At 37.7% G+C, this 12,611-nt stretch overlaps 1 protein-coding gene across 1 annotated transcript in view; it reads left to right on the forward strand.

Moving 5' to 3' along the window:
- The first annotated feature begins 410 nt into the window (after nt 1-410).
- LOC103457181 (uncharacterized) overlaps nt 411-12,611 on the forward strand; it is a 30,992-nt gene continuing 18,791 nt past the window's right edge. Inside the window, exons 1-13 of the mRNA XM_017302103.1 lie at nt 411-578; nt 3,372-3,543; nt 3,628-3,750; nt 3,944-4,024; nt 4,893-4,971; nt 5,055-5,283; nt 5,911-7,708; nt 7,786-7,959; nt 8,605-8,772; nt 8,930-8,976; nt 9,052-9,620; nt 11,425-11,573; nt 11,669-11,758. Coding sequence (XP_017157592.1) covers nt 3,455-3,543; nt 3,628-3,750; nt 3,944-4,024; nt 4,893-4,971; nt 5,055-5,283; nt 5,911-7,708; nt 7,786-7,959; nt 8,605-8,772; nt 8,930-8,976; nt 9,052-9,620; nt 11,425-11,573; nt 11,669-11,758 — 3,596 coding nt within the window. The 5' untranslated portion in view covers nt 411-578; nt 3,372-3,454. The remainder of the gene's footprint in view (nt 579-3,371; nt 3,544-3,627; nt 3,751-3,943; nt 4,025-4,892; nt 4,972-5,054; nt 5,284-5,910; nt 7,709-7,785; nt 7,960-8,604; nt 8,773-8,929; nt 8,977-9,051; nt 9,621-11,424; nt 11,574-11,668; nt 11,759-12,611) is intronic.

A 12,611-nucleotide genomic window follows, 5' to 3' on the forward strand; every position in this document is an offset into this window, starting at 1 on the left:
CTAGTGGTGGCGCCGTGCCATTGCAGGGGGGACGGGAAAGCCGTCTGGATGAAGAAAAATAAACAAAACATGAACGCTGAATGCGCTGGGTTTTTACCTTAGAATGGCCAACTCTCTGTTATTCCTTTGTCAATTTGAAACAGTAGGGGCTTCCACACTTCAGGAGAAAAAGTTTGGGAACCACTGAGCTAACCAACCATCGCTGGGGCAAGAGGGGACAATGCCCCCTCAGACGAATGTTTTGCCCCCTCAAATCAAACTTCTCACAAATAGTGGAACATGTCACTGAAGTTCTTCTGCGCACCGCGCTGAGCAGGCAGGGATCCTCTGTATATCTGCAGCCAGTGCAGCTCAACCTCTAACCCCCTTTACCGCTAGTAAACAGCCAATCAGCGTTCAGTATGCAAATACTGAACGTAAGTAGCCTTGAAACGTAAACGTCACGGGATCAAGATTCCATTGGTTTCATCTGTCAAGTTGTCTAAATCTTAAGTGTACGCTTATATATAAAAGGAAAAGGAACGCGATGCTTTGCTAACTCTACGACAACTAGAAAACAAGGCAATCACATTTCACAGGTCAGTAAAGGGTTTAAAAAAACAAAACAAACAAAAATAATACCGAGGGAGAGGGAAGCAGGTCAGTTATCTTAGCTTGACTTTAGCAACATTAACACGTAGATGCTGTGCTGTTGTTTTTGTTTCGTTTCAGTTAAAATAAAGCGATTCCCACTAACTGACGGATCACCTTAGCTAGTCAGGGTAGCAGCAAAATAAACAACCAGCCTAACAACATAAAACTAACGGTCTGAATGTTCTATTTGTGCGGGAACTGTTTGCGTGTTTTTGGTGTTGAATCCTGGAAGTACTTTATGTCCCCTTTTTAGTTTTCTGCATAGCTGCCGCCATAGTTTCTGTTCAATAAACGACTAAAACTGGACTAAATGTCTTGTTTGTTCGTAGAACTTTGCAATATCCACGACAGCCAAGATTTTATATAAAAAAAAAAAAAAAATTCCCTTCTCACCCTCCGCAGGTGGTCTGTTTCATCCTCTGAGCTCGGGTCCTCTACCAGAGGCCTGGGAGCTTGAGGTTCTCCTCCAGTATCTTGGCTGTGCCTAGAACTGCACATTTCTGGACTGAGATGTCTGATGTTGTTCCTGGGATCTGTTGTAGCCACTGCTCCAGTTTGGGGGTGACTGCCCCGAGGGCCCCGATGACCACAGGCACCACTGTGGTCTTCACCTTCCAGGTCTTTTCCAGTTCNTATATAAAATAAATTGTCCAATATAAAAAATACGTTTGTTCTGTCCTCATAATCAGTACTGACAGAAACCAAACTGCTTAGATTTAGAGGTAGAATATGTATTTTATTAAGGTATCAGTAATTTTCTCAGCTTTAATTTAAGCCGTATGTAATATAAATTGTAGTATAATTTATATAATAAGGGTGTTACAAACATTTTTGTGGCTGATTCCTGCACAAAGGATAGAAACATTAGGAAACCCCTTATTTAGATGACGGTGCGCCACCTCAGCCTATGCTGGGCAGCTAACCAAAGCCTGCATTTGGTGCATCTTTAAGATAATTCAATCCTGCCAGCTACCAAACATGAGCATGGCTAGGGTCCTCTGCTATGCAAGATGCAAAGAAATAGTAGAAAAGTAGGAGTGGTAAGAAAAAACTTTTGAGGTGTTCAGTTTCTAACCAAAAAAACCTCCTGTTTTAGTCGTACTGTTTGTTTATCCTGTTTGAAATTTAGGTTATTGTTTTTAGGTTCAGATTAGTTTAAGATGTATGACTGCATAATAACCATCCAAGTAGATAAATGTTGTATTGTTGGTTGTTCAATCTTGGATGAATAGTATCTCTGATTAAGATCTTGGAGTTCATGTTTCTTTTGTTGGGTTGGGCACAGTTTACCCCAATCCCATGAGGAAAACACAACAATGTTAATAAATACCATGGAATATAATGTGTACACATAATTATGCCCCCTTCACATTTCTGTCTGCCCCCTCATGTATCCATGCTTAGAACCGGCCCTGTTGCTGCGTAAGATTAGCTAATAGCAGCGGTGGCTAATCTACCATAGCACTTAATAATCGCAAAATAAACATCAAAGTTACTTAAGCCTCCAAGAAAAATATGAGCAAGATTGAGCTTTTGTTACTAATAGTTCAATAAGGTCTGAAAGTAAATTATAGGGATTTTTCTATGTACCATAAAAAAATAAATACATTTCAACCTACCATAAAACGTTCTTCTAAAATGTGTTGATGTTGTTCTAATAAATTTCAATTATTCATTTGTTTTTCAGATTATTGAGATAATCATTTAACTATGAACCAGGATTGTTTTACAGTAGCATCTGTTACAATAAAATAAAACGGGTAATTCTCAACAAATTTGAATTGCATAGAAAAAAAAATGAAAATTTTAATCCTGGATGTTTCCCTAATGAACAGTATGTCTATGCACTATAGTATTAGTGTCTCATCTGCCCCATAGATTTCTGCTGGGTTCAGGTCAGGTAATTTTGCAGGCGATACCATCGCAACTGAGGTACTGGTATGAAGTACATGGGCCAGTACTTACTGAAAAATGAAATGAAGCTTCTCAGCAGAGAAAAGTAGCTTAAAAAATACTTTTCACATATTCTTTTTTTACATGTACTTCAGCAGCATTTTGGCTTTTCAGTCCTGATGTAAGATATAACCTAGATATATTGATTTATTGTGGGCTGATTTTAATGTTTTACAACAAATGCAATCTTGATTGTTAGAGAGCCATAAATAAGAAATATTTAGATTATTTCTACACTGCTTTTTCATATTTAGTAAAGAAGGTTAATTCAATTCAATTTAATTGATAATAAAAGACCAGTAGGTGAAAATGTGTTTCTTATGCCAGCAGTCATATTAGACGTTGATTTCAGGGTGGTGAGAAACCTCCAACTCTCTCTGATATACATATTTAGAAAGCATTGTTAATTATTTTTGCCTCAAGCTAAATATTTATCTTGTAAGCTGAATATTTTGCTTCAAGCTATTTTTTTCATGATGATTTATTAAAGTTTCAAATTTATAGTTTTGAATTTGAGTTCTCAGGAGAGTTCAAGAAAAATGACATATTGGATCCCAGGGTATGTTCAGATCACCGATAAACGACAGAAAAATCTCAAGTAACAAAATATAAGTGAAGGAGGAAGGAGAAGTAAATTCAGGCATTAAAGGAAGAGTAGATAATTATATCTGCAAGCAAAAAATTAAATACTACAAATCCCCCCACAAAAAAACAGTTGCCATTCTAAAAAGTCTTTGAGCCAAACAGAAAGTAATTTGTTTTGTCTCTGTGCTTAATATTTCTAGGTTGACAGTAAGAACACTATTTGTCCTGTGACGCAAATCCTGTTGACTTAGAATCTCAGTGCATTTCCAATTCATATGGAAATATGAATGACTGTGAAGACCAAAAGGAAGAGTTCCTTCACACTAAAATTCCTCCTGGTGGAGAACATGGGACCCGGATGAAAACCACGGGGTGAGATGAGGATCTTGTGATCTTATCTGCCTCCGCTCCACATTATGGTGAAATCCTTATGGCTTTCTGTTTGTTGTATTGAAGAACAAAGCCACAAAGACGAGAAACTGATGAATCAGAACCTGACTCTGAATTGGAACCAAGCTGTGTGTCCTTCCAGTCTCGAGAGCCACCTATTCATTTTAAAGCTCCATTGTCTGAGGCAAAGTAAGTCAACATAACGAAACCAAATCTGATTATGATCAAAGCTCAAACTACTGTGAGATGGATAGATATTAGGAATGCTAGAGAAGAAGACAGTAGAACCACATCCCACAATGGACTTTAAAATGTATTTAAAACTTTTTATTTAAATCCTGATTGTTTGCTGTAAATGATTTAATGTTTGTTTTTGTTGCAGAATCCAGAACTTTTCTGATCCCAGCTGTATTTCCAAGGAGAACCCTACTGCATTTGCCAGCCATATTTCCTGTGAGAAGGAGTGAGTTCTTCTGCTTCTATCTTTCTGTAATTATTTAACTTATATTAAGCTTTTGTACAAAAACATATCCTGTAGTTCAACACTGACTACAGTGGATCCCTACCAGCGAATAGATGAGATCCGCAAGTACTATTTTAATATCTCAAACACCAAATATACCTGCGACAGTAATACTATTACTGTCAATTGATTTAAAAAATCAATTGACAGTTGGGTTAAATCAATTAACCCAATTGATTTAAAAAATCAATTGGGTTAATCTTACTCTACTGCTTAAATATATAAACTTGACATTAAAACACATTTTCAAAAAATGTTACAGAAAAGATTTTATTGCCTCATACCAAATATCTCAGTTTTCCATGTTTTCATATTCAGGAAGGTTAAAGCAGTAATTGCGTTTCAAAAATAAATTGGAAATGCTAATTATAAATTGCTTCAGTGAAAGGATAATTCACTGTTGCAATAAATAGAGTAATTCATCAAAGTGTTTATTTTAAAGTACAACAGTCTGACACACTGTGTTTCTGGTGAGAGACTTAAGTCAACATAGGTAAGGAGATTAATTTGCATTATGTAATATTAACATGTAAAATGTTTTAGATTAATTGCATGCATTAACATGTTAATGTTGACAGTACTAATTAATACATACAGGGGAGAAAGTCATGAACAGGTGAATCTGGAAGTACTGGCTGATTGCATAGGTGAGGGGGCACTGTGTCAAAAGTTTATCAGCATGCTACTTATTCTCAATTGTGCTCTTTATTTTTTTCTCCTTAAAAATACAATAAATAACAGTAAAAACTGTTTTTATGCATAAGTCATTTTAAACAACGCAAAAAAATTCTGCTGACTGCTTTTGTAGTTCTTACCAGGAGAGCTCAAATGATCTCAGGAGTCAGTCTACCATTCAGAATCACACTGAACTGGATGCCATATTTACGGTGAGAATACATAAATAAGTATGTGTGTATTTAAAAGTGATTCATTGAAAAGATGTACATGATTTTATTAATCTCATCTCCAGCTGCTGGAGGAAAATATTATGACTTTTGTTAAGATTGAGCTGAAGAAGCTCCAAAAGCTCCTGAGTCCAGATTATCCTCAAAACTCAGAGGGTCAAATGCAGAATGAAGAGATTCTGGAGGGTGAGAATGAGGAGCAGAGGAGAAGAACCATAGAGTCATTTCTGAACATCACTCTGCACTTCTTGAGAAGGATGAAACATGACGTTCTGGCTGAGTGTCTGGAGAGCAGTAAGATATTCTTTCTTCATTTAAATAGGAACATATCTCACTTTCATTCTACTGAAATCACAGAATGAAAGTGAACATCAGTAATGAAAGAGAAGCTGGTGATCCTGTTACCTACTGGATTCTTGGTCCAAATCACAGATTTCAACTCTTTTTCAGTCCAACACAGAGGACTACTTCAAAGATTCACTGGCTGCTTTTTCTACATGAATGCATACAGTAGGGTTGCACAACAATATAAAATTTTGTGACGGCAATAAATTACAATGTAAATATCGCAATAACAATATCAAGTGTGATGTTATATGCCACATCTCCAGTACAAAAGTAAAAAAAAAAATCAAATCAGTTTGCAGATCACATAATGCAATGCTGCTATTGAAGCCAGAAGTGATTATTCTGGAGAGTGCGAAGAGAAGAAAAGAAGACTCAAATGCCTTTCTCAATTTGTATTCCTATGGGTTCATTATTTATCACAGGTAGAATTTTATCCCAACAAAACATTAATTATCACTGAGTTTAAATACAAAAAAAACACCCTTCTAGAATGTATTTGTAACAAAGAGGAAAATGTATTTTAAATTTTAGCAGAATAAAGCAAATGAAATAAAACTGTCTTTGTTCATGCAGGGACCCCTACCATAGAGTTTCAACAAAAACATAGAACAAATCTTAAGGAGAAGTTCCAGTGTGTGTTTGAGGGGATCGCCAAAAAAGGGAGTCCAACCCTTCTGAACCAGATCTACACAGAGCTCTACATCACAGAGGGAGGGACTGAAGAGGTCAATAATGAACATGAGGTCAGACAGATTGAAATGGCATCCAGAAAACCAGAACAACATGAAACAACCATTAGACAAGAAGATGTTTTTAGAACACCATCTGGAAGAATTAAACAGATTGGAACAGTGATGACAAAGGGAGTGGCTGGCATTGGAAAAACACTCCTGACACAGAAGTTCACTCTGGACTGGGCTGAGGGCAAAACCAACCAGGACATCCATTTAATATTTCCATTCACCTTCAGAGAGCTGAATGTGCTGAAAGAGAAAAAGTTCAGCTTGGTGGAACTTGTTCATCACTTTTTTACAGAAATCAAAGAAGCAGAAATCTCTAAGTTTCACGATTCCCAAGTGCTGTTAATCTTTGATGGCCTGGATGAGAGTCGATTTCCACTGGACTTCACCAATTGTCCAATCCTGACTGACGTTACAGAGTCCACTTCTCTAGATGTTCTGCTGACAAACCTGATCAGGGGGAAGCTGCTTCCCTCCGCTCTCCTCTGGATAACCACACGACCTGCAGCAGCCAATCAGATCCCAGCTGACTGCGTTGATCTGATGACAGAGATCCGAGGATTCACCGACCCTCAGAAGGAGGAGTACTTCAGAAGGAGATTTAGCGAGAAGCAGGCTAAGAATGTAATTTCTCATATCAAGACATCTAGAAGCCTTTACATCATGTGCCACATCCCAGTCTTCTGCTGGATCATAGCTACAGTCCTGGAGGATATGTTGATCAGAGAGAAAGGAGAAATGCCAAAGACCCTAACTGAGATGTACATCTATTTTCTTGTGGTTCAGATAAAATTGAAAAAGGTTAAATATGACAGTCAGCCTGAGGCAGATGCACACTGGACCACAGAAAACAAAAAAATGATTGAGTCTCTGGGAAAACTGGCTTTTGATCAGCTGCAGAAAGGAAACCTGATCTTTTATGAATCAGACCTGACAGAGTGTGGCATCGATATCAGAGCAGCCTCAGTKTACTCAGGAGTTTTCACACAGATCTTTAGAGAGGAGAGAGGGCTGTACCAGGACAAGGTGTTCTGCTTTGTCCATCTGAGTGTTCAGGAGTTTCTGGCTGCTCTGCATGTTCATCTGACCTTCATCAACTCTGGAACCAACCTGCTAATTGGATCAACCAATGCACCAAAGCAATCTGCTCCAAGACAAAATGAGTCTTCTAGAACAGAGCTCCACCAAATAGCTGTGGACAAGGCCTTGAAGAGTTTGAATGGACATCTAGACTTGTTCCTCCGCTTCCTTCTCGGTCTTTCATTGTCAAGCAATGAAAATCTTCTGCAAGATCTCTTCTCACAATCAGTAAACAGCTCACAAAGCAATCACAAAACAATTCAGTACATTAAAATGGAGATTGCTGGCAATCTGTCACCGGAGAAAAGCATCAATTTGTTCCACTGTCTGAATGAACTGAATGATCGTTCTTTATTGGAGGAGATTCAGCAGTACCTGAGATCAGGAAGTCTTTCCTCATATAAATTGTCTGCTACCCAGTGGTCTGCTCTAACGTTCACCTTACTTTCTTTGGAAACAAATTTGGATGTGTTTGACCTGAAGAAATACTCTGCTTCAGAAGAGGCTCTCCTGAGACTGCTGCCAGTGGTGAAAGCCTCCAAAAAAGCTCTGTAAGTGCAGCCTTTGATTTGTAAGTACACATTATAAATTAGACATTATTTCACTGCTCAATGTTATTTCGTCTCAGGCTTAGTTGTTGTAATCTGTCTGAGAGAAGCTGTGAAGTTCTGTCCTCGATATTGGAATCACAAAACAATTCCTTGAGAGAGTTGGACTTTAGCAACAATAACCTGGGGGATTTGGGAGTAAAGATGCTCTCTGTTGGACTACAGAGTCCCCACTGCAAACTGGAAAGCCTCAGGTCAGTACTCCTCTACAAACTCCTCTACAGTTCACATTTACTGTTAGCTTTGAGTTATATGCCAAAGTATTTAGTATTTTTGTTTGCAAACACAACATTAAACAATCATCCATGTCAAATATGACTGTTTACATTAAAAATTTTAAATGTTAAATGGTTGAATAAAATAAAGCAGTCCATTCATGCATTTATTGTTTTTACTGAAATGAGATTGGGTGGTGAGAGTAACTGGTTCTGGAGGGACACTCCTGAACCAGTAACTCTCAAGTATGGTAAATGAGGTCTGAGTTCCCAGGCCATTGGGACAATATATAGGCCCTCAAGCCAGATCAGCGTCTCCTCACAATGTCTCCAAAGAGAAGTGTCCAGATTATGTCCCCAACCATGTCAGCAAACTCTTTGGAACAAGCAGCCCCCAAATAACAGAGATGCTGGTTCCCTATTCTCTGAAATGTCTTGAGGGACACCGCGATACACAAGCACAACTGGAAGGACAAATGATCCCCCACAACTTTCTCAGTGATTATGCAAGGTGACAGATCTGGTATGCTTTTCCAGTGCTGGTCCACTTGATCTAAATTGGTGTAGAAGTCTACATACCCATGCCTTTTTTTCTGTTTGAGATTGTGGTGTTTTTAATTGCAGGTTGTCAGGTTGTATGATTACAAAGGAAGGTTGTGATTCACTGATCTCAGCTCTGAGCTCCAAACCCTTACAAATGACTGAGCTGGACCTCAGCTACAATGACATAGGAGGATGGGAAGAAAAGATGTTGTCTGCCAGCAAAAACAACTCTGGACTGGGCACTCTAAGGTATTTTCAGACAATAGCAATAGATGACTGAAGTCATGCTAGCAACAAAGGTGCAGAGGACATGAGGACCAGGAGGAAGACTTGCTAAGCAGTTGTGATCTCAAGACTATTTAATGACCTTTTCCTAGTTAATTTTCTTCTACATGACTTCCTGCAGGTTGGATCACAGTGGAGAGCAGTGGTTAAAACCTGGTCTAAGGAAATGTAAGTTTGAATTAAATTAACCCATTTATTAAGATATTAAATCTGTTAATTGCTTAATTTGTTTCTCTCCATTAGACTTCTGTGAACTTGAGTTTGACACAAACACCACAAACAGAAACCTGAAGCTGTCTGATGAATTCAGGAAGGTGACAGTGTTGGAGGACGAGCAGCCATATCCAGACCATGTAGACAGATTTGGCTGGTGGCAGCTGCTGTGCAGAAATGGTTTGACTGGTTGCTCTTACTGGGAGGTGGAGTGGAAGGGAAGAGTTCATATATCTGTCAGTTACATGAGTATCAAGAGGAGAGGATTCAGAACTGACTGCAGGTTTGGAGAGAATGATCAGTCCTGGAGTCTGAGCTGCTCGGATACCGTTGGGTATTCAGTCTGGCACAATAACACAGTTGCAACCATCTCCTTCTCATCTCCCTCATCCTCCACAGTGTCCAACAGGATAGCAGTCTATCTGGACTATCCGGCTGGATCTCTGTCCTACTATAGAGTTTGCTCTGGCAAATTAATCCACCTTCACACTGTAAACACCATATTCAAAGAACCCATTTATCCTGGCTTTGGGTTCTGGTCCTATGGTTCCACCTTGTCACTCTGTTCATATGAGAACTGCAGGCTTTTGGAAATGACAGCAATTTGAAGTCTAAATTAATTGTTAAATTATTATTATTTATTTAAAATGCATTATTTATATGAAAGCACAGTTTGAAGAAAGGGAAAACGTTTCAAATGCTAAATTCTCAACTAGAAAACAGCAACTTACATGTTTTAGCTAAACTGATAACATTAGCATTTACATGTTTTAGCTAAACTGATAACATTAGCATTTCAAGCAAGACTGATTTAATCTAACATACTAACAGCTCAGTTATTAGCTAAAGTGCTAATTTTAAATTTTAGTTAACATTCCGCAACATGCTAGCTTTAATTTGCATGTTAGCTAACAATACCTAACTTTTTTACTATGATAAAATTAACTTATATACTGGTATTAGATAATTCTAAAACATTGTCAAAAATATGAAGATACAGATTAAAGTTAACTACTGTTTTTAGTTATTTATACAGGGTTCTCTCTTTGGATTGTTTGGAGAAAAAAAGTCGGACTTGATTTTTGTGCAACTTTTTGGACTACAGTGACAGAAGATCTGCTCTGTTCCACTGTTGCCAAAGATACGGAAGAGGATTAGTGCCACTGAAAAAGAAAATTTGACTTTAATCTCAGAATTTTGAGGAAAAAAAACTCAGATTTATTTTTTTCAGGGGCCCTAATCCTCTTCTGTACAAAGAAGTCCATGACAATGCTATGTTTTTTTTTTATTATTATTTTTTATTCTGGATAACAAACTTCTGTCTCTTATCAGTGCTTGCTGTGAATACAGAAAATAAAGACGAAGTTTCTGTGAGATCTTCTCTGCTGTGATTCTGTGACGTGACAATGATTAATTGACTCGACTTTCATCATCTTTATCTCGACTTTAAAACAAATAAGATGTTCTACCTGAGCTAGAAATAGTTTCTATGTAGCTGTAAGTTTAGCAAACCGTAAAAGTATTTTCTCAGTGGGATCAAATAGTTTCACACACATATTTTTTATGGCTTTATTTTAAAAAATAAAACCAATGTATCACATTGTAAAATCTCCCCAAAATAGGTTGAAATCTGTAGCTGTGATGCAAAAAAATGTGGAGAAGTTGGAGTGTGAGCTTTTGTAAAGCTCACACTTTGCAGTACATTTGTTGCTGAAGTGACCTGATTCTCACGAGGCTCCATCTCCTGTTCCTGTATTAGAATTACACCCGGCTCCCAGCCGCAGGTCCGACTGGTTCGGCATCTCTTATGTTTCTGTGCTTTGATGATATGAGAACGAGATAAAAACCCCCATGGTTTATACTAACGAGGGACAATGAGCTGCTTGCTCTGATTCAGTGGTTTTACCTGGAAGTTGGAAAAGAGTAATTTAATATCCGTCACTATCTGACCTGATTTATTAGAGTTCTAAAATGTAAAATCCTAATAATTATGGAATCATTTACATGTTTTGAACTTTTAAACAGGAGCCGTTTAGTGTCGTCTCTGACTCATCTGTAAAAACTGCAGGAAATGCTCTGACAGAAGCAGACAGACTGGATTATGAGTTTATTTTGAAACGCTGGAACAATAAAGCCTTTGACCGTCTGAATATTTTCACTTGTGCAGGTTACGGAAGAGAAGCTTCCAGAAGCTTTTCTTGGGTGTTGAAACAGGTTCATAATCTAAGTGTGGAGCAGTTAGTTGGTTTGGACAGATCAAAATATTACGTTTGTGGTGGATTCAGCAGGTTCTGGGTCAGTCTTGTATGGCGGTTCTCTAAGGAAGTTGTGAACATGGACTGATCCTGCTGCTGCGTTTCTGTAAAGTTCAAACTCTGCTATGGATCTGTGTGGGAAACGTGAGAGACAGACCAAGAGGTAAGATGTTTATGTCTACCTTTTCCATATTATCCACTTTATTTAACCATAATTTTCCCACTTCACAGCTCTGAACTCAGTCAGGTGTCAGTCAATCGTCTTCGACTATTATTTGAACCCTCTGATGACGCAAGGTGATTATTTTCTATTTTTATGTCACATTCATGAAGTAATGTAGTGAAGTCATAGTTTTAATTAATTAATAATTATGATTTTTCTTCTGTTTCAGGTTCCGACCGCGGAAACAAGACACCAATAAGAGTGATCGATTGAAGAAAATCCGTTTATTTGACGAATCTGACCTGAACAGTGGAAAAACGTAAGAATCTGGTTCTGATTCAGTTAAAATCTGAGGTTCATTCTGTTTTGAATGAAACTTTCTCTGTATTCAAATGACTTCATCAAGATGAACTGCATTAGAAAATAAACCCTGGACCTCTCTCCTGAGTATTAGTGCATTCTTTAAGGAGGTAAATGGATTTAAAAAGTCATAGGTCCCTTAATGAATGTGTAACAAATATATATAATAATATAAATACTAAGTAACGTCTACTTTTCTTCTTCGCTTTGGTTGTTTGAGTTCTGCATGACGTTATGCAACTAATGAGCTACAATGAGCCAGATTAGCTGAATGTTTTTAGGAATATTTATTTATTTGGTCATCTAAAGGAAACAGAGTCGCAGAGAATATTATAGACTAAAATGTCAAAATCCAATAGTTGGTACATATTTAGTTAATTAAAAAGTTTGTTTGTCGGATGTTTGGTTAAACATTTTTAGTAAAAAGACAAATCCAAAGGGTTACTGTTAAACTCAGTGGGAACAAACCACCTGACCTTAAGTATTTTTATAGGAAATTGCAGCACTTTGCTTAAACTCTGTTTAAAAATGCAATAAAATTTGATACAGATAATTGACAAAACAAAACATCCTGCATAAGCATTCCCAGCTGAACCAGATTTTCTTGACTTTGAAGTGAAAATAAAATGCTGGTTTTTATCTTTAGAAGTCAAACTTCAGTCTTTCCCTCTGATAATCTGCAGCACATTGAGGTTTGGGAGTCAAGCAGATATTTAGGTGCATTTGTTTAACCTTGTTATCCATCCATCCATCCATCCATTTTCTTCCGCTTATCCGGGGTCGGGTCGCGGGGGCAGCAGCTTCAGAAGGGA

Source organism: Poecilia reticulata, linkage group LG21, assembly GCF_000633615.1.
Source record: "Poecilia reticulata strain Guanapo linkage group LG21, Guppy_female_1.0+MT, whole genome shotgun sequence".
NCBI classification, from domain to species: domain Eukaryota; kingdom Metazoa; phylum Chordata; class Actinopteri; order Cyprinodontiformes; family Poeciliidae; genus Poecilia; species Poecilia reticulata.